Below are 26,187 nucleotides of genomic sequence, written 5' to 3' on the forward strand. Positions count from 1 at the left end.
TGAACATTGTGTGTGTGATAAAATGACAAATATTTTGCAAAAACTAAAGTTACTAAAGTAACTACTTAAAACTAATTATTATAGTATTACCTTACTTTATTTTATATCACACTTGGATGAAGTGTGTAAATTCGATGTTCTATTATAAAAACTATTTTTGTTCATAAAATATTAAAGTAAAAATGAAAATAATGATAATAGATTTCAAAAGACAGAACATAGAAAAACCCTGCCAGCATTACATAACACTGGAAATGAATGCGGATTAATTTTGACCCATGTTGTGCATTAGAGGGGGTACGCATATGTTGCACATCAAACTGTTAAGAGGAAAGCTGACTGAAGACGAGGAGACACACCTCCTTTCTTGGAGGAGGGTGGGGCCCTTGGGTGGGGGCTCAGTCATGGTAGGCCGGGTCAGCCCCACAGGGGCCCACTTCACATTCCACACATTCATCAACATAGCCACTCCAATTCACCCTCATACACATTAATCACGGGCTCCTGTTCCTCATCACCCTCACTCCCTACTTCAGCCCACAGGTCCAGCCAGTCTTCGCTGTGCATTCCTTGAGCCTATAGGAGTGAGCGTGTGTGCATCTTCATCTGTTGCCGTCCTCCGAGTCACGGACTCTGCACCTACTGCGCTTTGCTTTGTTGTGCCTTTCGCTGTGTGCATCTGGCTTTGCTCTCTTTCTTTGAGTGTTATTGTCATTGTTGTGCTATGGACATTAAAGATTCCATGGCACCATACTCCACATCTGCTGCTTCTGTTGCCCCATTACAAGTACAGTAGCTGGACCACAATCTTAGCAAGGCAAAGACCCAGATACCACTAAAGAAAATAAATAAAAAAATTACACTGATTACACATCTATCACACCCTTCTATCCTGTCTTTCATGGATAAGTATCCCTAACTAAACAACACTGATTCTCTCTGAACTCTTTGAATTTCAGAGTTTAACCAACCAACTTGGCATAAGATCCAAAAAAAAGATCCAAAAACATGAACAACCACTGCATACCAGAAGCATTCCTCCATCTAGTATGCCTGCCTTTGTTCAGCCTTCTATTAACTATTATCCTACTCCTATTATGAAATGGAATATGTTGAGAAAAAAATTCAACATCATGGCCAGCGGGAGAACATAAAAACAATGAGAAACACAACTATAAAATGTTCAGCAACAGCAGTCAATTATTTTGAGCTTACTCATTACAGTTCAAAAAAATTCAAGAAAAGCATGGAAACAAACCGTGATGATCACACATTTATCTTCTGTATCTTTTCTTCAATCATCTATCCTCACAAGAGAAACCTGTAATAAATACTGTACTGCACTTCATCTTGTTTTGTCTTTCTATTCTTAAAGAAAAAACTACTGGTTTTGGTTAGTTACATGTGCTCTGACTGGAATACTAATATTGTAAAATAATGGTACACTAAAATATTTTCATGTTTAAAAGGGCATAACTTTAAATTAACAAAACGTTCACATTTAAATGACAATATATCCAATATCAATAAAGTACATCATACTATAGGACTATTTATTGTTGGAGAAGTGTCATAATACATGCACAAAAGTATAGAAAAGACTTACTTCAGAGACTGCCCTTATAAGCATCTGGAAAACTCTTTGTGGAGCTGGCTATACTTTTATATTGCCTCTAGAAGTGGACTAAAATTCTCAACCTCTGACAGCATGGTAGAATCGTTTCTATATTTGCACTAATTCCAAATAGGAAGATTATGCGATGATATTGTGTTTCAGAATTTCAGTTTATGAATGTAGCTCATCATGGGCATCAGCATTTGTGCTTTTATTGCCAACAAATCATCTGCCAAGAGTATATTATCTTTCATTTGGAAATAAAGGTTAGAATCTTGCATTAATAATAAATCTTAATCTTTGCATTATACTCTGCTTGCCAAAACAAAGAGAACCCAGTGGAGTAAAATATCTGAGTATTTCAGATGGGTTACCTTATTCTAGCTTTTTTGTCTTTAAATAAAACGCTTTAAATAAAACACTATGGACCTGCTTAAATTCTATTATTGTACACATCTAAGATGAGAGCTGAAGGCAGTAATAGAGATGATGTATTACACACTGTATGTATTTGTCGTGCTTCTAGATTTTGTTGCTAGCAGTTTATTTTATTTTCATTTTTATATTTGACAGTTTATTTTGACATGTGCCCAAAAGGCTGATTCTTGTATTTGTCAAAAATATCACAGGAATATATGAAAGGGTTGCTTTTTTAAAGGTACAGCATGAAAAGGTTGCAGTGACATGATATGCAGTAACAGAACCCCCATGACATAAAACTATCGATTTTTATTCAGAGCATTGATACATAGAAAATAAAACACTTCTTGTGATGTTTTAGAAATGCAAGATAAACAATCTTTTCAAATTTGTAATACACACAAACTTAAAAATAACACTAACTCATATACTTGTCATAACAATTACTTTTTACTCTGATATGGAAATGTGTGGAAATTTTAAAACTGACCAAAAACATTGACACGTTTTGCTTACATATAATGTTTAATTATTAAAAATTTTATTTTGATACTCAAAATTCTACTTATTTTCAGAACCACAAAACCTGTGAGAACGATAGAGTGGACAACGATAGACGATAGAGTGATACCTGAGAATATTGTGATGATGTCCAATTAGGGAGGAAATACATGAAGACATGAATGTGTGTCCAAATATAGCCTGATGCTTCTGCTGAGTGAACAGTAATAGTACTATATAAGCTTCCCCAAGCACTAAGACTACCACAGACACCCTGCAGAGGTGAGGAAAATTTGCCGATCCTTTTGAAATGTTGTTTTTCCAAATCCTTAACTACTATTGAAAATGACTGACTAGATGTAATTAGTGAATGAAGATTCTATTCACATGGGAAACAAAGTTAATTTGTTGCAAACTTTTATTCCTCAATCAATACTGATCTCTTTAATTCTAACTTAATTTCCACACAGTGTCTTAACTATTTTTCTTCTTTTGTAGTAATCTCAAACTACCAGCCCTTTTCTGCCTGCAGTTTCCTAGATTCGTAAGATGTTACTATTTCTCTTGTGCATACAAATCGAGTTACATTAAATATTTAAAATAAAAAATGTATGACATTTACAATCACTGACAAGAATGTCATTTGACTCCATAGTAAAACACCACCATGGGGGATGGAGAGATGGAGTGTTTTGGGCCAGCGGCCATTTACCTCCGCAAGCCAGAAAGGGAGAGGATTGAGGCCCAGAACAAACCTTTTGATGCCAAATCAGCAGTGTTTGTGTGTGAACCCAAGGAGATGTACCTCAAGGGTACACTAAAGAGTAAAGAGGGGGGCAAAGCCACTGTTGAAACACTGTGTGGTAAAGTAAGTGGAAAAAAAAACACTTTTGAGCACTGCTCAACTATTTATTATTTAATTATTTATATTGTGATAGTTGTCAAAAGGTTGTGCACATCAAATGTAAATATTCAAATGTAAACCAATGGTTTTTATTTGTACAACTTTAAATTCAAGAATTTCAATGTTCTAAATGATCATGTCCATTTAATGTCAGTCTTTAGCTTTTGCTGTGCAGTTCTATGTAATAAACAGTTCTGAATCTCAGGGAGCCAGTAGAGCAGCAATAATTTCAAAGTGAACTGCACTATTGTGTAATTTCACAGACTCTCACAGTAAAGGAAGATGAAATCTTCCCCATGAACCCTCCCAAATTTGACAAAATGGAGGACATGGCCATGATGACCCACCTCAACGAACCTGCTGTGCTGTTTAACCTCAAAGAGCGTTATGCAGCATGGATGATCTATGTAAGCTGAACAAAGACTCACTTAATTACACATTAAACAGATCAAAAAAATTCATCATCAAAATAATGTCTAAAAATATCTCTTAAACCCTCTAGACCTACTCAGGGTTGTTCTGTGTCACTGTGAACCCCTACAAGTGGCTCCCAGTATATGATGCAATTGTTGTGGCTGGATACAGAGGCAAAAAGAGAATTGAAGCCCCGCCCCACATCTTCTCCATCTCTGATAACGGCTATCAGTTCATGCTCACTGGTAAGATACAGTTTGATAATTTCATGGAACAAGCCTTGCAGCATTTCTTAAAGGATTTACATAAAACAATAAATTAATTAAATAAGACTGCCAGTCTATCACAGAGACTGAACAAAATTTTATGAATAATTTATCATATTTAACAATTCTCACTTTTCCTTTAGATCGTGAAAACCAGTCTGTCCTGATCACGTAAGTCCTGACTCACATCACTGGGGAATTTAATTTTACATTAGTTTACCTTTTACAATAGTTTATGTCTTAAGTTTCTAAGCTGTATTTGTCAAATTCACCAAAACCTTAATGTGAAATAAATGTCTTCCACCATAGCAATTACCTATGCTTGAGTAAAATCCTGGAAAGGAGTTTTACTCTCTGAACCTGCAATGCCCACCTCTGCTCACAAGTCAGATTATTGAGATGCTCCAGTTAAAGAATAATTTCATCACAGCTTGCTCTCGCCCAATGTATGCGACCGTTGTTTACTTACCTCAGTTTCTAGTGTTGCCTCTGCATTTCAGCAAGATGGATTCTCTTCCTGTTTTTATCACAATTTTAATTCCCGTGATACATAAACTACTTGTTGAGCTAAGAAATGTGTTAGCTCAGTAGCTGGCTAAACACAACAATAGCTTGAGGATTCAAAGTCCGCTGGCATAAATGCTAGTCTACTTCACTGGTACTGACTTTTTAGAGAACAAGTCAGCCTTTTGCTATTTGCTATGTATCTTTTCGGTTTACATTTTAATAGCTGTAAGTCTACATTTAATATATGCAAGACTTTTGGTATGGAGGAAAAGAACATTATGTTATTTGAGGAGTATTATTATTTAATATATGGCAATAGTTATTTTTCAGCAATTTGTAATGTACATCTAAAGTTGAATGCTATTAGTGCCTGTGTGACATTTCGGACATTTGGTAATTGCCGAGCAGTTGTACCTATATGCTAAGATATGTGCCCATTGTTTCTACCACCAGTGGAGAATCTGGTGCAGGAAAGACTGTGAACACCAAACGTGTCATCCAGTACTTTGCGATGGTTGGCATGACTAGTGGAGCAAAGAAGGCAGAGCCAGCTGCTGGTAAAATGCAGGTACCTGAACAGTGTACAGTGTGTACAGAGGAACAATCTGTGATCAAAGTCCTCTCATTAACATCTCTTATTGTCCACAGGGTTCGCTGGAAGACCAAATTGTAGCGGCCAACCCCCTACTAGAAGCTTATGGTAATGCCAAAACTGTGAGAAATGACAACTCCTCTCGTTTTGTAAGTACACAATAGTATACAAAAGTTTTAACAATGCAATTAAAAAAAAGATTAACATTTAAATTCAGGTATATTAAACATTTCTTGAATTTCCAGGGTAAATTCATCCGAATTCATTTTGGTCAAACTGGCAAGTTGGCCTCAGCTGATATTGAAACCTGTAAGTTTTAGTCATAATGAGTGCATCCAATAGGTTAAAAAATGAAAAAATTAAAAAAAAAATTCTGTATCAGAATTAGTGGCATTGAGATGACAAGTTGTATTGCAAATGAAACAACAGATCTGCTGGAGAAGTCAAGAGTCACTTTCCAGCTGTCTGCTGAGAGGAGCTACCACATCTTCTACCAGCTCATGACTGGACACAAACCAGAGCTGCTTGGTATGATTTTACTCAACCATATTGCTAAGTAGTTATGCTATCCCAATTCTGCCCAAATAGAAAAATTTTAATAACATATATTTCTAAATGTTTAATTTTTCAATTCATGCAGAGGCCCTGCTCATCACCACCAACCCATTTGACTACCCTATGATCAGCCAGGGTGAAGTCACAGTTAAAAGCATCAACGATGTAGAAGAATTCATTGCCACAGATGTAAGTACAGCTAAAACTATGAGAAGAAGTTTGAAAATATGTCTCACTTTCATTTGTCATCCACTCCTTTTCACCACACAGACTGCTATTGACATTCTTGGCTTCAGTGCTGAAGAGAAAATAGGCATCTACAAGCTGACTGGAGCTGTGATGCACCATGGGAACATGAAGTTCAAGCAGAAGCAGAGAGAGGAGCAGGCTGAGCCTGATGGCACTGAGGGTAAATATCACAACTCGTCACCAGATTTGTTCAATTCCATTATAAGTAACATATATAAGCATTTAGTTTAATCAATATCACTATTACTTTTTACAATTCAGTGGCTGATAAAATCGCCTACCTCCTGGGTCTAAACTCAGCTGACATGTTGAAAGCTTTGTGCTACCCCAGAGTGAAGGTTGGAAATGAGTTTGTGACCAAAGGCCAAACTGTACCACAGGTAATGTAATATTTGCCAACATCGGAGATACTTTTTCAATAACCTCCTGCAGATCAAAAGTCTATGTATGAATTTTCCAGGTCAATAATTCTGTCAGCGCTCTTTGCAAGTCTATCTATGAGAAAATGTTCTTGTGGATGGTCATCCGAATCAATGAGATGTTGGACACAAAGCAGCAAAGGCAGTTCTTCATTGGTGTGTTGGACATCGCTGGATTTGAGATCTTTGATGTGAATATTTGCTGATTTTACACACTTTTACATTACATATTGTAAAATGTATATAATATACCATGCATCAATAAGTACATTAATATTAAAATCCATGTTCTAAAACAGTTCAACACCTTGGAGCAGCTCTGCATTAACTTCACAAATGAGAAACTGCAACAGTTCTTCAACCACCACATGTTTGTGCTGGAACAAGAGGAGTACAAGAAAGAAGGAATTGAATGGGAGTTCATTGACTTTGGTATGGACCTGGCTGCCTGCATTGAGCTTATTGAGAAGGTAAGGGGTGAAAAGACATTAAGACTTGGACCAACTGGATTGACTGTTAAACAAACTCCAGAAAGGAGTATGTACTATGACAATGTTCCTGAAATATGAGGACATGCACATATTCACTAGTTAAGTCAGACAACAACCACTTATACAAGTACTATTGAAGTGATTCCAAAATCTGTCACCTACAGCCATTGGGCATCTTCTCCATCCTTGAAGAGGAGTGCATGTTCCCCAAGGCTACAGACACATCCTTCAAGAACAAGTTGTATGACCAGCATCTTGGCAAAACTAATGCTTTCCAAAAGCCAAGACCAGCCAAAGGCAAAGCTGAGGCCCACTTCTCCCTGGTGCACTATGCTGGCACTGTGGACTACAACATTGCTGGCTGGCTGGACAAGAACAAGGACCCCCTGAATGAGTCTGTTGTGGGGCTTTATCAAAAGGCAGCAAACAAACTTCTGTCCTTCCTGTATGCAGCCCATCCTGGTGCTGAAGGTAAGGTCACAGTTGGGGGAAGGGATTCAATTAAGGCTATGTACCTAATAAGGCCACATTTCTGCTTTATTTTGAAATAAATACAAAGAATCACAGATAGCTATTTGCTGTTGATGTTGTATTACATCGTATTTACAGCTGATAAATAAATGTGAACTCTGTAACTAACACCTTTAACACCATCAGGATAATATTTCAAACACCTTCATTATCACAATGTAATTCTGGTACATTATTTTGCTGCCAGTCCATTAAGTATATGATGGCTAAACAGTGTTTGTATTTTTTCAGGTATGACAGGGAAATAAAATCCCTAATAAAACTAAACTGGATAATTACTAACAATATAAAATAATAATTGAATGAATTGCATTGTCAGAATATGATGTTTACTGACTATCAACACAAGCATGTCTGTAGATGTGTAATTATTAAAACCTACAGCTGAAGGTGGAGGAAAGAAGGGTAAGAAGAAGGGTGGTTCCTTCCAGACTGTGTCTGCTCTGTTCAGGGTAAGAACAATTTTACACAAAAATCTGAAATGCATAAGTCTACATTCACCTTGGAAAGTTGGGCCAGCAGTAAGCACTGCAATATGCATAAACTAATCTATGCAACAAATTATATCTTAAATAAGTGGACGACAATGTCAAACTCCACAGGAGAACTTGGGCAAGCTGATGACCAACTTGAGGAGCACGCACCCTCATTTTGTGCGTTGCTTGATTCCAAATGAGTCCAAAACTCCAGGTCCGTATTCTTCTGATTTCTATAAATTATAATTTTACTGCAGACATTGTAATATTACAATGGCCATTGTAGGTCTGATGGAGAACTTCCTGGTAATCCACCAGCTGAGGTGTAATGGTGTGCTAGAGGGTATCAGAATCTGCAGAAAGGGATTCCCCAGCAGAATCCTCTATGCTGACTTCAAGCAAAGGTAATTTCTTTAGTTTCAGGATTCCAGATTCTGTGATTAATTCAATATTGTTATGAATACAGTAAGCTACCACTTAGACTTCACTATTGATTTATAAACAGGTACAAAGTCTTGAATGCCAGTGTCATCCCAGAGGGACAGTTCATTGACAACAAGAAAGCTTCAGAGAAACTCTTGGGCTCCATTGATGTGGACCACACCCAGTACAAGTTTGGACACACAAAGGTGATCATAACCATCATCTTGATCATCATTATTATTATTCCTCTGAATGAGAGCAATACATTAAAAAAAAACATACTGCTTCATGTTTCACTGAACAGTGTAGTATAGTGGCAGAATAATGTGGATCATAACATAGATCTCAGTTGTTTTAGTTCCCTTTCTGTGAGTAATATTGTAATATGCCTATTTTATACCTTTCATACATATTTCATAAGCACTTCTCAAAATTGACATAAAAGTCTATAAAAATAGAAACATGTAAAGTCTTAGCTAAGTGTGAATGCACTAAAAGCATCCTATTTGGTTTAAAAGACATATTATTTTGGAAGGTGTTCTTCAAAGCTGGACTGCTGGGTACCCTTGAAGAGATGCGAGATGAGAAACTGGCTAATTTAGTGACTATGACTCAGGCTCTGTGCCGAGGCTACCTCATGAGGAGGGAGTTTGTCAAGATGATGGAAAGGAGGTAAAGAATATGAGCATAGAATATGCGGTATCATATACAACACAAAATTAAATATTTATGTTGACATGAATAAAACATAATAGATACAAATGGAACTTAACTGGTTCAATTTGAATTCTAGAGAGTCCATCTACTCTATCCAATACAACATCCGCTCATTCATGAATGTGAAACACTGGCCATGGATGAAGCTGTACTTCAAGATCAAGCCTCTACTGAAGAGTGCAGAGACAGAGAAGGAAATGGCTGCTATGAAAGATAATTTTGAGAAGATGAAGGAGGATCTGGCAAAGGCACTGGCCAAGAAGAAAGAGCTTGAGGAGAAGATGGTTTCTCTTCTGCAGGAGAAAAATGACCTACAACTGCAAGTGACATCTGTAAGTACATAAGACAAGTACATATGTCTCTGCAGATGTTGCAAAAAATTAAACAATCCATTAAAATAAACAGGAAACAGAGAACCTCGTTGATGCAGAAGAAAGATGTGAGGGGCTGATCAAGAGCAAGATCCAGCTTGAGGCCAAACTCAAAGAGACAAATGAGAGACTGGAGGATGAGGAGGAGATCAATGCTGAGCTGACTGCCAAGAAGAGGAAACTGGAGGATGAATGTTCTGAGCTGAAGAAGGACATTGATGATCTGGAGCTCACCTTGGCTAAAGTGGAAAAGGAGAAACATGCCACTGAGAACAAGGTTTGTACGTCATAGTACATGTATTACTGATTAATTCTGTCCCTTTTACATAACTACAGAGAATGCTTTGAAATGCTTTTCCCCAGGTCAAGAACTTGACTGAGGAGATGGCCTCTCAAGATGAAACCATTGCCAAGCTCACTAAGGAGAAAAAAGCCCTCCAAGAATCACACCAGCAGACCCTTGATGATCTCCAAGCAGAGGAAGACAAAGTCAACACTCTGACCAAAGCCAAGACCAAGCTTGAACAACAAGTGGATGATGTAAGAATTTAAAAAGTAGAATCTGTGGTATAAGTTCATAATATTTGAATATTTCAGCAAATATCTAGTGTGATGTTCCTAACTGCACTGGTTCCCATAAAATATAGCTTGAAGGTTCACTGGAACAAGAGAAAAAACTTCGCATGGACCTTGAGAGAGCTAAGAGGAAGCTTGAGGGTGACCTGAAACTGGCCCAGGAGTCCATAATGGATCTGGAGAATGACAAGCAGCAATCAGATGAGAAGATCAAAAAGTATGATGAATTTCACAATATAAACTAAAATAAAATCTACTTTACATTTGAGTACAAATCTAAGTCTAAATGTGTAATGTATTATACAACAGGAAGGATTTTGAAACAAGCCAATTATTAAGCAAGATAGAAGATGAACAGACAATGGGTGCCCAGCTTCAGAAGAAGATTAAAGAACTCCAGGTGATTCATCAACACAAAATAATGGAATTTCATTTAAAATAATCCAGCAATAAAGAAATCTCTAAAATGTAAAAACTTATTTTTCAGGCTCGCATTGAGGAGCTGGAGGAGGAAATTGAGGCTGAGCGTGCAGCTCGTGCTAAAGTTGAGAAGCAGAGAGCTGATCTCTCCAGAGAACTTGAGGAGATCAGTGAGAGGCTTGAGGAAGCTGGTGGTGCTACTGCTGCTCAGATTGAGATGAACAAGAAGCGTGAGGCGGAGTTCCAGAAGCTGCGTCGTGATCTGGAAGAGTCCACTCTGCAGCATGAAGCTACAGCTGCTGCCCTCCGCAAGAAACAAGCTGACAGTGTTGCTGAGCTTGGAGAGCAGATCGACAACCTTCAAAGGGTCAAACAGAAGCTGGAGAAGGAGAAGAGTGAATATAAAATGGAGATTGATGACCTGTCCAGTAACATGGAGGCAGTTGCTAAATCAAAGGTGTGTTAATTTCATGTTAAGACAAAACATTATTTTGCATATAACAAGGATTTTATTTAAGTCAAATGTTGCTCTATATCCATTTATATGCTATAAAACATTCTGCTCTCATCTACATATTCACCAACTTCATAGCAAGGTAACAATTAGTATTTTATTGTCATGTATGTATTTCTAGGCAAATCTAGAGAAGATGTGTCGGACCATTGAAGACCAGCTGGGTGAAGTCAAAGCTAAAAGTGATGAACATGTCCGCCAACTGAATGATTTAAGTGCACATAAAGCACGACTTCAGACTGAGAATGGTAATTAATCAAAGCAACTAAAGAGATCAAATAGTTGAAACTTTGCTTGACTACTGTAACTAGAATTACCTTTTTTAAAGGTGAATATAGCCGTCAGCTGGAGGAGAAGGAAGCACTTGTTTCCCAATTAACAAGGGGAAAACAAGCATACACACAGCAGATTGAAGAGCTCAAGAGACAAATTGAAGAGGAAGTCAAGGTACTATTAATATTACATTACTAAATACCAATGGGATACATTTCTTTTCACAACTGAGCAGCAATCCAGTAACAAGTATATTGATATATGCTAGGCCAAGAATGCCCTGGCTCATGCTGTCCAATCAGCCCGTCATGACTGTGACCTGCTCAGAGAGCAGTTTGAGGAAGAGCAGGAGGCAAAGGGTGAACTCCAGCGTGGAATGTCCAAGGCCAACAGTGAGGTGGCTCAGTGGAGATCTAAATATGAGACCGATGCCATCCAACGTACTGAGGAGCTTGAGGAGGCCAAGTAATTGAATTAAATTAACAGTACACTACACTACAGAGACTGCAAAACTTAACTAATGATCAACCCGTTTTAGAAAAGCATGTAATAACATTATCAACATTTCCATAGGAAAAAACTCGCCCAGCGTCTCCAAGATGCAGAGGAATCTATTGAAGCAGTGAACTCTAAATGTGCTTCTCTGGAGAAAACCAAGCAGAGACTACAGGGTGAAGTGGAGGACCTCATGATTGATGTTGAGAGAGCCAATGCATTAGCTGCCAACCTCGACAAAAAACAGAGGAACTTTGATAAGGTCAAATATCTGCCATCGAAAAATGGTCTATGAAATATGAAACCATGAGTTATCATGGTAAGCATAAATATGAAATAATATCTGATGTTCCCTCTACATTTCAGGTCTTGGCAGAGTGGAAGCAGAAGTATGAGGAAGGCCAGGCTGAACTGGAAGGAGCTCAGAAAGAGGCTCGCTCTCTCAGCACTGAGCTCTTTAAGATGAAGAACTCATATGAGGAAGCTCTAGACCATCTGGAGACCCTGAAGAGAGAGAACAAGAATCTGCAGCGTATGTTACAAGGACATTTATTTAAATAACCAGAACACTCAAAAATGAATCCCATTTAACTGAACTTCTATTTTCCCCTCAGAGGAGATCTCTGACCTCACTGAACAAATCGGAGAGACTGGAAAGACCATCCATGAGTTGGAGAAAGCAAAGAAGACAGTGGAGACTGAGAAATCAGAAATCCAGACGGCTCTTGAAGAAGCAGAGGTATAACTATACACAACGACATTACATAATGTTATGATATTTCAAGGCACAATTAGGTCTGCCCTAAACTGCTTAACAATGAATATCCCAATAACGTTCTTCAGGGCACACTTGAACATGAAGAGTCAAAGATTCTTCGTATCCAGCTTGAACTCAATCAGGTTAAGGGTGAGATCGACAGGAAACTGGCTGAAAAAGATGAGGAGATTGAACAGATTAAGAGAAATAGCCAGAGGGTGATTGAGTCCATGCAAAGCACCCTGGACTCTGAGGTTAGGAGCAGGAATGATGCTCTTAGAATCAAGAAGAAGATGGAGGGAGACCTGAATGAGATGGAGATCCAGTTGAGCCATGCCAACCGCCAGGCTGCCGAGTCCCAGAAACAGCTCAGGAACGTCCAAGGACAGCTCAAGGTAGGACTTGTTTATTTCTTGAGGAACTGTCAATTGAATGTAGCTTCAATCACCCAATTACAGACATCAATTTCAACATCAGGACGCCCAACTGCACCTTGATGAGGCTGTCAGAGGACAAGAAGACATGAAGGAACAGGTTGCCATGGTGGAGCGCAGGAATAATCTGATGCTGGCAGAGATTGAGGAGCTGAGATCTGCCCTGGAACAGACAGAGAGAGGACGTAAAGTGGCTGAACAGGAGCTGGTTGATGCCAGTGAGCGTGTGACACTGCTGCACTCTCAGGTTGGTTATTTCAGCTTGAAACACTTGAGCACCTTTGATAATATCTGCCGATCAATCAATCATGATGGCTTTATTGGCTTTCGTTTGTTTTCTTTTGCCTGTCAACAGAATACCAGTTTAATCAACACCAAGAAAAAGCTTGAAGCTGACTTGGTACAGGTTCAAGGTGAGGTGGAAGATACAGTCCAAGAGGCAAGAAATGCTGAGGAGAAGGCCAAGAAGGCAATTACTGATGTAAGCGTTACATTAAATAAATATACCGGTAATCGCTTTACCCACTTAAACCATGACTGATTGTAGACATAACAAATTACCTGATTCACACACTAGGCCGCCATGATGGCAGAGGAGCTGAAGAAAGAGCAGGACACCAGTGCTCATCTGGAGAGGATGAAGAAGAACCTTGAGGTCACGGTCAAAGATCTGCAGCACCGCCTGGATGAGGCTGAGAGTCTTGCCATGAAGGGTGGAAAAAAGCAGCTCCAGAAACTGGAGTCTAGAGTATGTTACACTCTTTATATTTAGTAAAAATGCAGAACCCCTGGATTTTTTTCTGTAGTTTTGTTTACTAATTCAAATTGTATACATGAAATATGATCCATAGGTGCGTGAGTTGGAGTCTGAAGTTGAGGCTGAGCAGAGACGCAGTGCTGATGCTGTTAAAGGAGTCCGCAAATATGAAAGGAGAGTAAAGGAGCTGACCTATCAGGTACTGCATATGCTAATTAATACAGAGATTATAACTGCATACAAATCAAATCTAATCTAAATGAATGCCAATCTGTTCAGACTGAGGAGGACAAGAAGAACGTGATAAGACTGCAAGACCTTGTGGACAAGCTGCAGTTGAAAGTGAAGGCCTACAAGAGACAGGCTGAGGAAGCAGTAAGCTATAAACCTCACACTTAATGGCTTTTTCTAGCCTATTTTGCTCCTATTTTCACTAATATTCATTCATTAATTGGAGTGACGACTGACATTCTCACAGGAGGAGCAGGCCAACACTCACCTGTCCAGGTACAGGAAGGTGCAACATGAGATGGAGGAAGCCCAGGAACGTGCTGACATTGCTGAGTCCCAGGTCAACAAGCTCAGAGCCAAGAGCAGAGATGCTGGAAAGGTACATTCCATTTTTGATTTTTTCAAATGGATATTTTCTTTGACATCCTACAAATAAATCCTAGTTGTACAGATCTCTTATTTCAAATTACTTTGTATTCAAAATATATCAATGCCACTTGCACACCCTTAAATCAAAAGAACGTAAAAACACAAAGAAATCATTAGACTTTGTAAAGTACAAATTCTAATTAATTCAAATTAATAATGACATGTATATCTATTTTAGGGCAAGGAGGTGGCTGAATAAATGATGACAACCAGAATGGATGCCAACAAGCAATGATAAAATATGTGTTAAATGTCCATGCATAAATTGAATAAAACAGCAAATATTATTTGCACAAATACCTGCAATTTATTTAGCAATTATTCAAAAGAAAATACAGTATCCAGTATTCAAATACTGACAGACCTTTAGGAAATTAAGAAAATCGTTGAAGACAGTGGCGCAAAAAGGGGGTATACAGCGTATGCAACGCATAGGGGCGCTGCACTAGAGGGGGCGCCAAATCGATATAATACTGAATTTGTGTCCATCTTATGTTCGCCACCCCCCCCCCCCCCCCCCCCACTTCTAAATAGACATTTTCTAATTGATTTATATAGAGACTTAATTACTAAATACACGGATGAAATTGGTTCATTTTACGTACGAGTCTAGACACTTCTCACAAGGGCATGGATTTATCTGATTTTAGAAACAAATGCTAGCTAACGCTAAATATCTGTATTTCACAGCATTTGGCTATTACGTTAGTTAAACACAGCTAACTACAAAGTGACGACGGTTAGCATTAGCTAACTAGCTAGTAAGTTAGCTTCACAAGGCTAGCCTGACAGGTTAAGCTAATAGCCTACCTAAATGGTTGAGTGGTGAGACGGTGTTAGACTTCATTGTCTCTCACTGACATTAACGTTTTTGGATGTTCTTTGACACATATTTATAATTCAATGTTTACTCAATTTATTGAGTAACTTCCTATTGAAGTCAAAAGTGAACTTGTGCAAATCTGGCTAGCTACTTTAGATACTAGTTTTAAGAAAACACGGGTGCACCTACTACGTTCAGCAATCTCCATAGCAACGAAATTAGCTGACAACACTGCTATCGATATATTTGATAATTATCCCACAATTATCCTGTATTTCACAGAAATGTGGATATTTCAGGAGGAAAGGCTGATAAATCACATAGAACCATATTTATATCCAATCAAACAAGCAATGCGAGAGACGTTTGCTCATTTAAGCAATATAGGAATTAATGAGCTGGTTTTGCATTAGGCCCAGCATTACTCGTGTCAGTATATATACGTCTCATAAGGGTTTATTTAGATTAATAACTTTAAAATGCGAAGATGAAACCATGTTGAGACCAGTTATCACATTACAGTGTTTAATAACTGTAATTTCATGCATGTCACAACATTAATCTTTTAGTCTCTTTAGGTAAATTCACAAATTGGCGCAAGACGCTATTAGCTCTTTCAAGGTTGGAAAGAATCTCACATTAATTAAACATCATCAGACTCATGTAATTTTCAAGCAGGTTTTATTGAAGTAAGAACAATTTAATGTTGTGTGCAGAAGCGGTCTTTGCATAGAGGCGTGGCTAGGCAACTGCCTTGGGCCCCTCCCACTGCAGCCCACTGTAGGGGCCCCCAGACTAGCTAAATTATTTCTCGCATATTAATGTTGATGGGCCCCCTAGCTAAATTCGCCTTGAGCCCCCAAATTGCTAAGTCCGCCACTGGTTGTGTGTAAATTTCAACAGCATTTCCCTCCTAACGAGCATGAGGTATTTGGCTGGCTACACGACACAGAATCAATGCAGGATGTAGTGTAGTAAAATAAAATAGAAGATTTTTTAAAGAGTTAAAACTGCAGTATGGTGTTCTTCAATTTTCATACCCTTGGGGATGTAATTTGGAAACATATTTCCCAATTTCATCTTCATGCTGCTATGTCCAGCCACAAGTAACAACACAGATACACTTTATGGAGGATTGACTTCCATCATCTAAACTCAAAGTAAGATAGTTTTTTTCAGACCATGATGTACATACAAAGTGTAAAAGTATGTTCAGGTCTTGTTAGCCTGCCGCTAAGCAATGGTGCTAGCCAGCAGTAAATAACACAGGGTTGCCAACTCTCACGCATTGAGCATGAGACACACGCATTTGACTGTCTTCACACGCTCTCACGCCACACATCCGATTTCTCATGCCGGAAAAAAAAATCTAGTTTATTTACCTCTGATCCACATCTATGATTCAATGAGTTACTAGTTCGCTCTGGCGCCAACCACTGGCAATCGATCAATCACGATACAATACTTAATTTGTGTCCATTTTACACCCCGCCTGGTAACAATTTACACCCCCTCCAGGTTCAAATCTCACTCCAAGTGATCTTGAAAAGTTGAGGGGGGGGGGGGGGTCGTGAGAGTTGGCAACCCTGGTGAAGGGGGACTTTAACCTCAAGCGTGTAATGCCAAATTAAATATCAACACATCACCTGCCCAACCAGAGGTAAAAGTACACTAGACCTTTCTTACATTCCAATAAAATATGGCTACAAGCCACAGTTTCATCTACCTCTTGGGAAATCGGACCACGCTGGACTATGATGGACCATGCTGGACCTAAGTACACAAAGGTTGAAAAAAGCTCCTGCTCTGAGGGAGGTTTCTCTCTGTTCCCTTGTGCCAGTACTGCCTGCAGTCCAGATGCAGAAGCATCCTTTAGTACCAGAAACTACCGGGAGAAGTAAAGACTTGGCATCACTGGTGAGGTACATGGGTATCCCTTGAAACCTCCCTCACACGTGTTTGCCCTTTGAATTAGGTGTAGTGCTGCTTCTATCATAAGACAGGTCACTGGACCAGCTAGGGAAGCAAATTGCAAGATCTAATGGAGATACCATCATACTAGTCCCAGGAACAATTGCTCTTGACTTTTAGTCCTTGAATGGAGACTTATTCTTAATGCCAGACCCTACTGTTCCCAAATATAGCCCACTTCTGTTGGTTTAGAGTCAGACCAGCCTTGGTAATGTTCCCCAGGACCCAAGACATCTAATGTGGCACTGTGGATATCTACATCACCAATGTGATGTAGTACTGCAGTCTGCACACTACTGCAGCAAAGGGGAATCAACCACTGGAAGGCCAGTATGACATGACACAGGCTAAAGGTCATGACTGTATTGGAAAAGCCCCAACATCCTATGACTCATGCTCCATTGCCCCTACCAATATCCTTTTGCTAGGTAAAGTATGATGAGACAGCCTTAACAATAGGCTCCAGTAGATTATTTGTGCATGGAATGAAGTCAATGCATCAAAATTAGATACCACTTAGAGCTTTCTCAATTCTCAATTTCTCAATATAGTTTCCCATGTACTAAATATATGGAGGAATCCATACTTCATTTAGACTTTGATTGGTCTGCTCCACTCAAAGAGGTCTCTATAATTCTAAGCTCTTTCAGTATAAAAATGACTGTCTTCAAATGCTCCACTAAGCTCTCTGTTCCCAGATTGGACTCCTGCTTGGGTGGTTTTTCAATAAAAGGTGGACCAAGACAATGAGAGAAAAGAGGAGAAAGGAGGGAAGGAGAGAAGGACAGGAAGGAGAAAAGCTGAGAGACATAATAAGACAACGATCTTAGAGATGCTAGAAGGATGTTAAGCTTATATAGTACTTGTTAACATTCTACAGATGCTAAAAAGTGTGTGAAGCTTCTACTTGTTAATGGTCTAGCAACACTAAACAGCATGTTGAGCTTGTAGTTCAACATCTTAGAGATGTTAAAAGCATGTTACACTCCTGTAGCATTATTCAAATCAAATCAAAGTCTGTGTGTTTACAAATTCCTTGTTAACTTAAAAGGCTACTGTAAAGGATAAGTCTCTGGCTACCCTGATAGACACAGGTAGATGTTTAACGTATTTTGGGTGGCTCGTTAGGTATTAGTGTTTATTTTTAAGCATGGAGACTTGGTGCCATTTTTCTTTGGTTCAACTTTTCTCCTGTTTTTGATTGTGGAGTTATGGTACTTTATGTCTTCTCTTTTTATATTATTTTGTGAGGTCAAGTGTACGATTTAGGATGGAGTTCAGATTTCTTTTTTTGTGTTGGTAGGAAGCTCACATCAATGCTGATTATCTCATTACTGTTGTATGCTTTATTTACATGATCTGTTTTATTGTGTGATTACAGTAGAATGACATTGGAGATATTTGAAGTAACAAAAACAGTAAGGGAATTCATGATTTACTGTCTGTGATGCTCAACCTGATCATTCTGACTTTTTGTTCATCCTATAATCTGTCTGCCCCTTAGTTAGAATTTCTCTTTTCCTTCATGTTCCCTGTTTATCTTGTACTTTTCCCTTACCTCCACATCCAGTCTGACTGTCTCCACTATACCTCCTAACGATAAAGACAACACCAATCATACAGCTCTGCCTCAAACAGGTTGTAACAATGAGACATGCAGCCTCCAGTGTCCAGTAAAACATATTATCTGCCCATGTGCAATATTATACATTGAAGAGGCCCCATTTGACGTCACAAAGCCCTGAGAGCTTATGCTTTTGTACAGGATTGACAAAGGCTTTATGGCTGGGCTGTTGGCAGTAAAAACACATCAGTGTCTCTGCCTCTCTTGGTCCTCCTTACTATTCTCTTCTCAGCCTCCAAATGTTTCTTGTAGTGATCTATAAGCTTCTTGCACTTCTCAGCTGGTATTTTCTCCCATTCTTCCTTTGCAGTTTGTTCGAGCTCTTGAATGTTTGCAGGGTTCTTTTTCCCAATGGCAGATTTCAGCTCACCCCACAGATTTTCAATGGGATTGAGATCAGAACTCAATGCTGGCCATTTTAAAACAGTCCATGTCTTCCTTTTTCATGTCTGCTTTTGGATGTGTGCTTTGGGTCTTTGTCTTGCTGGAGGACCCATGATCTTCGACTCAGACCAAGTTTTCTTACACTGGGTAAGACATTTTGCTCTAAAATCTCTTGGTAATTCTCCAATTTCATGATTCCTGAGATACGGAAGAGGCCCACAGTACCAGACTCAGCAAAACAGCCCCACAGCATTATGGATCCTTCACCATGCTTAACTGTAGGTAGGGTGTTATTTTCCTTATACTTATTCTTATACTTACCTATCCAGGTCTTTGGATGTTTGACATTGTGTTTTTTCCACCAATCACTCCAACCTTCGAAGACATCTCTCATCAATTGTCCTCCTCCCTCCAGAAATCCAGGTAGGTTCTTAACTGTTCCATGCTTGGCAATCTTCTTAATAACATTTCATACCGTTGAATCAGGGATACCAAGGTCTTTGGAGATGGCCTTATACCCTGTGGAGGTCTTGCTAATAATAGAACTTCAGATGTTCTCAGACAGCTCCTTTATCGACAAAGGAACAGGGAATAATAACATGTGGCTTTTTAAAACACTGAAGTCATCATTCATAATTAATGTCACATGGGTACTGATAATTTATCACAGGTGATTCTCATTTATGATTTAAAACAGGTGAGTCAAAATGTGTTTCCATACTGACTTATTGTACAGGGTGCCAATACCAGTACCACAGCAAGCTTTAGATTTTTCAATTTTTTCTCTCACGTTTTAGTTTTAATTGTTTATCATTTGCTCTTTTGTATCAAGCACAAGTTCTATATAGAAAAAAGCTGTTACATTTTATTCATTTTTTCCCATGAGATATTCCACATTATGTACTTAAACTTCATGGGTGCCAATAATGGTGAGCACACAGATGGATAACAATCAGAAATACTGAAATTTTAAGATGAGACTCAGTTGTGTGACACAGATGGATAACAAGAATCAGAAACACTGAAGTTTTAAGATGAGACTCAGTTGTGTGACACAGATGGATAACAAGAATCAGAAGGTGAGACTCAAGATGTATGACATAGATGGATAACAACAATCAGAAACACTGAAGTTTTAAGGTGAAACTCAGATGTGTGACACAGATGGACAACAACAATCAGAAATACTGAAGTTTTAAGATGAGACTCAGATGTGTGACACAGACGGATAACAAGAATCTGCCAATGGGATAAATAGGCTATTGGGAGACAAAGTCAAATTTTTTAAAGTAAATTTTTTTACCTGAAAAGATCATCACATTTCAGATCTATTATCTTTTTTATTATTAATATTAATTGAAAGTATACAAAACTCAAATTGACTGGATCAACTTCTTGAGATAAAGGAATTGAGAGCAATCCAAAGCTTTTGTTTTCTAATCCTCAGATGGAAAATCATAAAGCCTTCTTAACTATTAAGACTTCTACAAGGACAAACTCATACAAGAACTAATAAATATTTTACTCACTTTAAAACTAAATCTAAATCACAAGAGATCACTACTGTCAATTTTCAATTGTCACGCTGCACAGATGGACTAGCTATTGAGTACCAGGGGAAGATTAAGGACACAAAACATGCATACCGTACATACACATATATTTATATATAACATATACCATACTTTATCAATTTATCAAACAATTTCCTCTAAAAACACTAAAAACTACATAAAATAAAAATCAACAATACCACTTACTTCACAGACAGTACCTTCCAAGCAACTGGGAAACTCTTCAGTGATATGACTAAACTTTTTTTTATCCTACTTTCAGAAGATTAAAATTCTGGAGGCCAATAGCATACCAATGAGAGCACTGCTGAGCTAGCTTCTATATTTGTATTTATTCCAAATAAGAACATTACAGATATTGTGTTTCAGGTTTTCATTTTGTGAATGCAGGTTATGACATCCAGCAGCCTGTGAACTTTAACAGCCGAGTAACCATCTGCCAAAAGCGGATTATGTTTCAGTCTGTCTGTTATTAACAATTATATTTGACACTGTTTAAAACACAGAGAGCACTCAGAGGGCTTACTGTGTTGCAAATGAACTGCTTTGTAGAAAGATATGTCATTTCTGGGTATCTACATTTCCAGGAACAAAAATAGTTCTGAGCATTTAAGGCCTGAGTAATAAGGCATCTTACACTCTACAAATGTTCTCTAAATTGTCAGTTTTAAAAGGGCACATGAAGGTTTTACCAGAGATTCAACACTTGTTCTTTCTTAAAATAAACACAGAAGAGGAAGACAAATATTCATAATTATGTTCAAAATAATAATTATTCTTAACCATCTATAACCATTATTTTAAGACTAAGAAGTTATAAATAATTTGAATAACAAGCTGTCTAATAAAATATCTTAGATTAATGAGCTGCTTGGATAAAACCACAACGTGGCTAAAGTTGAGGAAAGAACTGTAATTGCACAGCAGTATCAACTTCTCTTTAGTGGAATCACATCTGTAATGTTTTGTTAATTGTTAAAATAATAAGAGTTGCTGTGACCCTATAACAGGACACCCGGCTGAAGAAGCATGACATTCTACACGTGGATGTTGTCTGTATGGCAATGTTTCCACCATGACCATGTCGGAGCAGAAATAAAGCTCATCAGGCAAAAACACATGACCAAATGTGGCTTGCTCATTATGCTGGGGCAACATTAATAGGACTATATAAGAAGCCCTGCTGGCACTGGGGATCCAGCAGTCACGAGGTAAGGATGATGAACGTCTGTGTCTTATTGTAATCCTGAACAAATTAGCCTTCTCCACATTGTTCCAAATAATTTAACTGTGCTTAACTATTTAATTGGGATTTTTTTCAGGTCTCATAATCTATCAGCCATTTTCCTCCTGCCATTTAGTTTACCTGATATTTAAAAAGGTATGTTAACAGTATTTCATGGTGTATTTATGGCATTTTGAGTGGTCATGTTTCATTTTCATGAACATACAGCAGAAATTACATATTGAATTTGACTCCGTAGCAAAACACCACCATGGGGGATGGAGAGATGGAATGTTTTGGCCCCGCGGCCGTTTACCTCCGCAAGCCAGAGAAGGAGAGGATTGAGGCCCAGAACAAACCTTTTGATGCCAAAACAGCATATTTTGTGTCTGAGCCCAAGGAGATGTACCTCAAGGGTACACTAAAGAGTAGAGAAGGTGGCAAAGCCACTGTTGAAACGCTGTGTGGCAAAGTAAGTGGAGAAAACACTTTTGAATACTGCTGATTGTTAATGTAACTATACCATTTATATTTATCTATTTAAACTTCTGCTTCTGAATGTAACCACCAAGGATATTTGATGTTTAGTTCTGTTTTTTTTAAGAACAGATATCAAAGGCCACCAAGCTTGATAGAATTTACCATGGGACCACATTTGTTTATATAATAAATAATATATAAAATATATTATATAAAAATAATAAACACTAACTGCCCAGATAAATGTAAATGTTTAAACATAATTTCTTTGGATGGCCTAAGACATTTGCATAGTTCTAGAGTTAATTTCTATATATGATGGAGTCATTTTTACATTCTAACTCTATAACGTAACTCTATAATTAAATATTTAGACTGTCTTGTGACTCATGATCAAACTTAAAGCAAAAATTGTAATGTAATTTAATGGCGGGTATTAAGTAACTACTGTTCAAATCAGGTCAGCAGCACATTCACCTATGCAGTGTAATACAGAAAACCATATATTAATCTAAAGTTAATCATTTTCAATTCACAGACCATTACAGTGAAGGAGGATGAAGTCTTTCCCATGAACCCTCCCAAATTTGACAAAATTGAAGACATGGCCATGATGACCCACCTCAATGAACCTGCCGTGTTGTATAACCTCAAAGAGCGCTACGCAGCATGGATGATCTATGTAAGCTTATCAGTCATTGAATTATATGCCTGGTAAATGAGGTTGTACTATCATGAATACATGTAAACAAGACCGTTTTCTCCTTCAGACCTACTCTGGGTTGTTCTGCGTCACTGTGAACCCCTACAAGTGGCTCCCAGTATATGATACAGTCGTTGTGGTTGGATACAGAGGCAAAAAGAGAATTGAAGCCCCGCCCCACATCTTCTCCATCTCTGATAATGCATATCAGTTCATGCTCACTGGTACGATGATGTTTGACTGCCTGTATTTAAAACTATTGTCTCCTGAGTGCTGCAACAGAAAATCACTCACCGTGTCATTGCGGATTTGATGGTACACGCCTTGTGGTCTGGTTCACGCCTTGTGGTCTGGGTCACACTTTGTGGTCTGGTTCACGCCTTGTGGTCTGGTTCAGGCCTTGTAGTCTGGTTCAAGTCTTAATGCTACCACTGCCATCCATAGCCAGAAATCTACGGAAGCAAAATTGGCCCTGCTCTGTGAATGGGACAGATGGCGTTACTAACCCTAACCCTAGCTCTGTCAATCACAGCAAGACTAGACGTTTGTGCCTGTGTGTGTACTTGCACTTGCTGAAGAGGGCAGTTATTGCTTTCCCCTGAGTCCATCCAGCTGTCTGTTGTTGAAGTATTTCTACAGCTTAAAATGTGTTTTGGCTTCATGTCTCAGAAGAACCACGTGTTTACCACACCCTCCATATTGTATGACAGGACAAAGCTAGATACTTGTCAGTGATAGGGAATTTGCATAATGCCTAAACCATTTTTAGTTAGTTTTTTTGTTTTTTCACAATTTCACAAGTATTGTCACAATTAACAATTCTCAATATTTTTTCAGATCGTGAAAACCAATCTGTCCTGATCACGTAAGTGCCTTGCCTTGTGATATGATATATTTTATTTTAGGATTTTGGCCATATATACTTTCACCAGTAGGAATAGTTGGCTGGTTTCTGAGACTCTAATTTGTCATAAAACATTTGTGATGTATGCCAACTCATTTGACAACCACAAAAAGAGTGGGTGTTGATACACTTATGGTTGATCTTAATATAATATAAAGGGACAAAGTGCATAGAACATATATAACAGATTTACCATTATTAATGTAAGACAGTGACTTAGATGTAATGATGTCAGACACCTGTAGTTATATTGTGATGCACATAACTTGCACTGGCTTTATCCTCAGTGGAGAATCTGGTGCAGGAAAGACTGTGAATACCAAACGCGTTATTCAGTACTTTGCGATAATTGCAATGACTGGTGGTGGACAGAAGAAGGCAGAGCCTACTGCTGGCAAAATGCAGGTAATCTATATATATATGATTAATCATTGGTCAGAATCCTTTCATTAACCACAGCTGTTGTCCTTAGGGATCACTGGAGGACCAAATTGTAGCTGCCAACCCCCTGCTGGAAGCTTATGGTAATGCAAAGACTGTGAGAAATGACAACTCCTCTCGTTTTGTAAGTGCACTCAATTCATAAAATATATAGAATATTCAAAATAGATAGATGCAGATTGCACTAATTCACACAAATTCTGAACTTCCAGGGTAAATTCATCAGAATCCACTTTGGTCAAACTGGCAAGCTGGCCTCAGCTGACATTGAAACTTGTAAGTTTGTCACAGTGGTGCATTCTTCTATTAGGTTTATCTCCAAAATTATAATTGTGTATATACAATGGCCATAATAGTGCATATACAAATGAGAATTTGTAATGGAATTAGGATGGGCGGATCCACACTAAATCTAATCTATTAAGTTCAGTTAATCTATTTTTTGTTATAATCTATAATATCTTTTGCACATGGAATTAATATTTTATCTTCTCTGCTCCCTTCAATCCATGACTCAACTAAATGAAGGTTTTCCCCTTGAAATAAATCCATAAAAACAATGAAATATAATTAATTTCAGCAAAAACTAAATGAATTACATATGTAATTACATGACCAAACAGATCTGCTGGAAAAGTCGAGAGTCACTTTCCAGCTGTCTGCTGAGAGGAGCTACCACATCTTCTACCAGCTCATGACAGGACACAAACCAGAGCTGCTTGGTATGGAATCTATGACCTATTGCTACCATAATGTTTTACTATAATAGCTCTAACACTTGTCAAGTCTAAAGATTTCTTATATTTCACACAGAGGCCCTGCTCATCACCACCAACCCCTTTGACTACCCTATGATCAGCCAGGGTGAAGTCACAGTTAAAAGCATCAATGACGTGGAAGAGTTCATTGCTACAGATGTAAGTACACATTCACTAAACTTGCATTTTGTATGCATTTAGCAAAGTATGCAAAGTATGCATTTTGAAAAGTATCTCATCTTAATTTTTCCTCTACTGTTTTTCACCACACAGACTGCTATTGACATTTTGGGCTTCACTGCTGATGAGAAAATAGGCATCTACAAGTTGACTGGAGCTGTGATGCACCATGGGAACATGAAGTTCAAGCAGAAGCAGAGAGAGGAGCAGGCTGAGCCTGATGGCACTGAGGGTAAATATCACAACTCTTCACCAGATTTGGTGGGTCTTATTACTGTACATAACATCAACAGGTTTAAATGAGGATTACAATCACTTCTCACATTGCAGTGGCTGATAAAATCGCCTACCTCCTGGGCCTGAACTCAGCTGATATGCTGAAAGCTTTGTGCTACCCCAGAGTGAAGGTTGGAAATGAGTTTGTGACTAAAGGCCAAACTGTACCACAGGTAATGTAATATTTGCCAACAGAGGAGACAATTGTTTTAATAACCTACAGCAGATTAAGTCTATGTATGAATTTTCCAGGTCAATAATGCTGTCAGCGCTCTTTGTAAGTCTGTTTATGAGAAAATGTTCTTGTGGATGGTCATCCGAATCAATGAGATGTTGGACACAAAGCAGCAAAGGCAGTTCTTCATTGGTGTGTTGGACATCGCTGGATTTGAGATCTTTGATGTGAGTAAACACTGTTTGCATTACACTGTTTAACATATGAAATAATTAGTACACTAATGCCAACATCCTTATGATAACATAGTTCAACAGTCTGGAGCAGCTCTG

General features: G+C 38.4%; 2 protein-coding genes and 1 long non-coding RNA gene across 3 annotated transcripts in view; 2 read left to right on the forward strand and 1 right to left on the reverse strand.

The window, feature by feature from the left end:
- The first annotated feature begins 2,944 nt into the window (after positions 1-2,944).
- On the forward strand, positions 2,945-14,634 carry LOC143512126 (myosin heavy chain, fast skeletal muscle-like). Its single transcript, XM_077002072.1, has 40 exons — positions 2,945-3,080; positions 3,192-3,404; positions 3,704-3,847; positions 3,943-4,099; positions 4,264-4,291; positions 5,081-5,195; positions 5,276-5,368; positions 5,465-5,528; positions 5,649-5,747; positions 5,860-5,963; positions 6,045-6,183; positions 6,285-6,403; positions 6,484-6,633; positions 6,742-6,912; positions 7,098-7,404; positions 7,849-7,916; positions 8,067-8,154; positions 8,227-8,344; positions 8,446-8,569; positions 8,899-9,035; positions 9,157-9,412; positions 9,486-9,728; positions 9,815-9,991; positions 10,099-10,244; positions 10,337-10,427; positions 10,515-10,904; positions 11,083-11,209; positions 11,290-11,408; positions 11,503-11,699; positions 11,808-11,991; positions 12,096-12,261; positions 12,344-12,468; positions 12,573-12,881; positions 12,964-13,167; positions 13,276-13,401; positions 13,498-13,668; positions 13,772-13,876; positions 13,957-14,052; positions 14,156-14,287; positions 14,516-14,634. The coding sequence occupies exons 2-40, from the start codon at positions 3,204-3,206 to the stop codon at positions 14,534-14,536; spliced, it is 5,811 nt and encodes a 1,936-aa protein (XP_076858187.1). The 5' UTR covers positions 2,945-3,080; positions 3,192-3,203; the 3' UTR covers positions 14,537-14,634.
- A 1,712-nt stretch (positions 14,635-16,346) lies between these two features.
- LOC143512253 (uncharacterized) lies at positions 16,347-22,202 on the reverse strand. The gene is made up of 2 exons (XR_013130406.1): positions 19,461-22,202; positions 16,347-19,337 (listed from the first exon to the last, which is right to left on the reverse strand). It is a non-coding gene; the product is annotated as an uncharacterized LOC143512253 (long non-coding RNA).
- LOC143512223 (myosin heavy chain, fast skeletal muscle-like) overlaps positions 21,964-26,187 on the forward strand; it is a 16,407-nt gene continuing 12,183 nt past the window's right edge. The window contains exons 1-14 of the mRNA XM_077002302.1: positions 21,964-22,094; positions 22,198-22,410; positions 22,957-23,100; positions 23,189-23,345; positions 23,959-23,986; positions 24,313-24,430; positions 24,498-24,590; positions 24,679-24,742; positions 25,090-25,188; positions 25,280-25,383; positions 25,498-25,636; positions 25,735-25,853; positions 25,933-26,082; positions 26,165-26,187. Coding sequence (XP_076858417.1) covers positions 22,210-22,410; positions 22,957-23,100; positions 23,189-23,345; positions 23,959-23,986; positions 24,313-24,430; positions 24,498-24,590; positions 24,679-24,742; positions 25,090-25,188; positions 25,280-25,383; positions 25,498-25,636; positions 25,735-25,853; positions 25,933-26,082; positions 26,165-26,187 — 1,439 coding nt within the window. The 5' untranslated portion in view covers positions 21,964-22,094; positions 22,198-22,209. The remainder of the gene's footprint in view (positions 22,095-22,197; positions 22,411-22,956; positions 23,101-23,188; positions 23,346-23,958; positions 23,987-24,312; positions 24,431-24,497; positions 24,591-24,678; positions 24,743-25,089; positions 25,189-25,279; positions 25,384-25,497; positions 25,637-25,734; positions 25,854-25,932; positions 26,083-26,164) is intronic.

The sequence above is a fragment of the Brachyhypopomus gauderio genome, chromosome 1 (assembly GCF_052324685.1).
Source record: "Brachyhypopomus gauderio isolate BG-103 chromosome 1, BGAUD_0.2, whole genome shotgun sequence".
Lineage (NCBI taxonomy): Eukaryota > Metazoa > Chordata > Actinopteri > Gymnotiformes > Hypopomidae > Brachyhypopomus > Brachyhypopomus gauderio.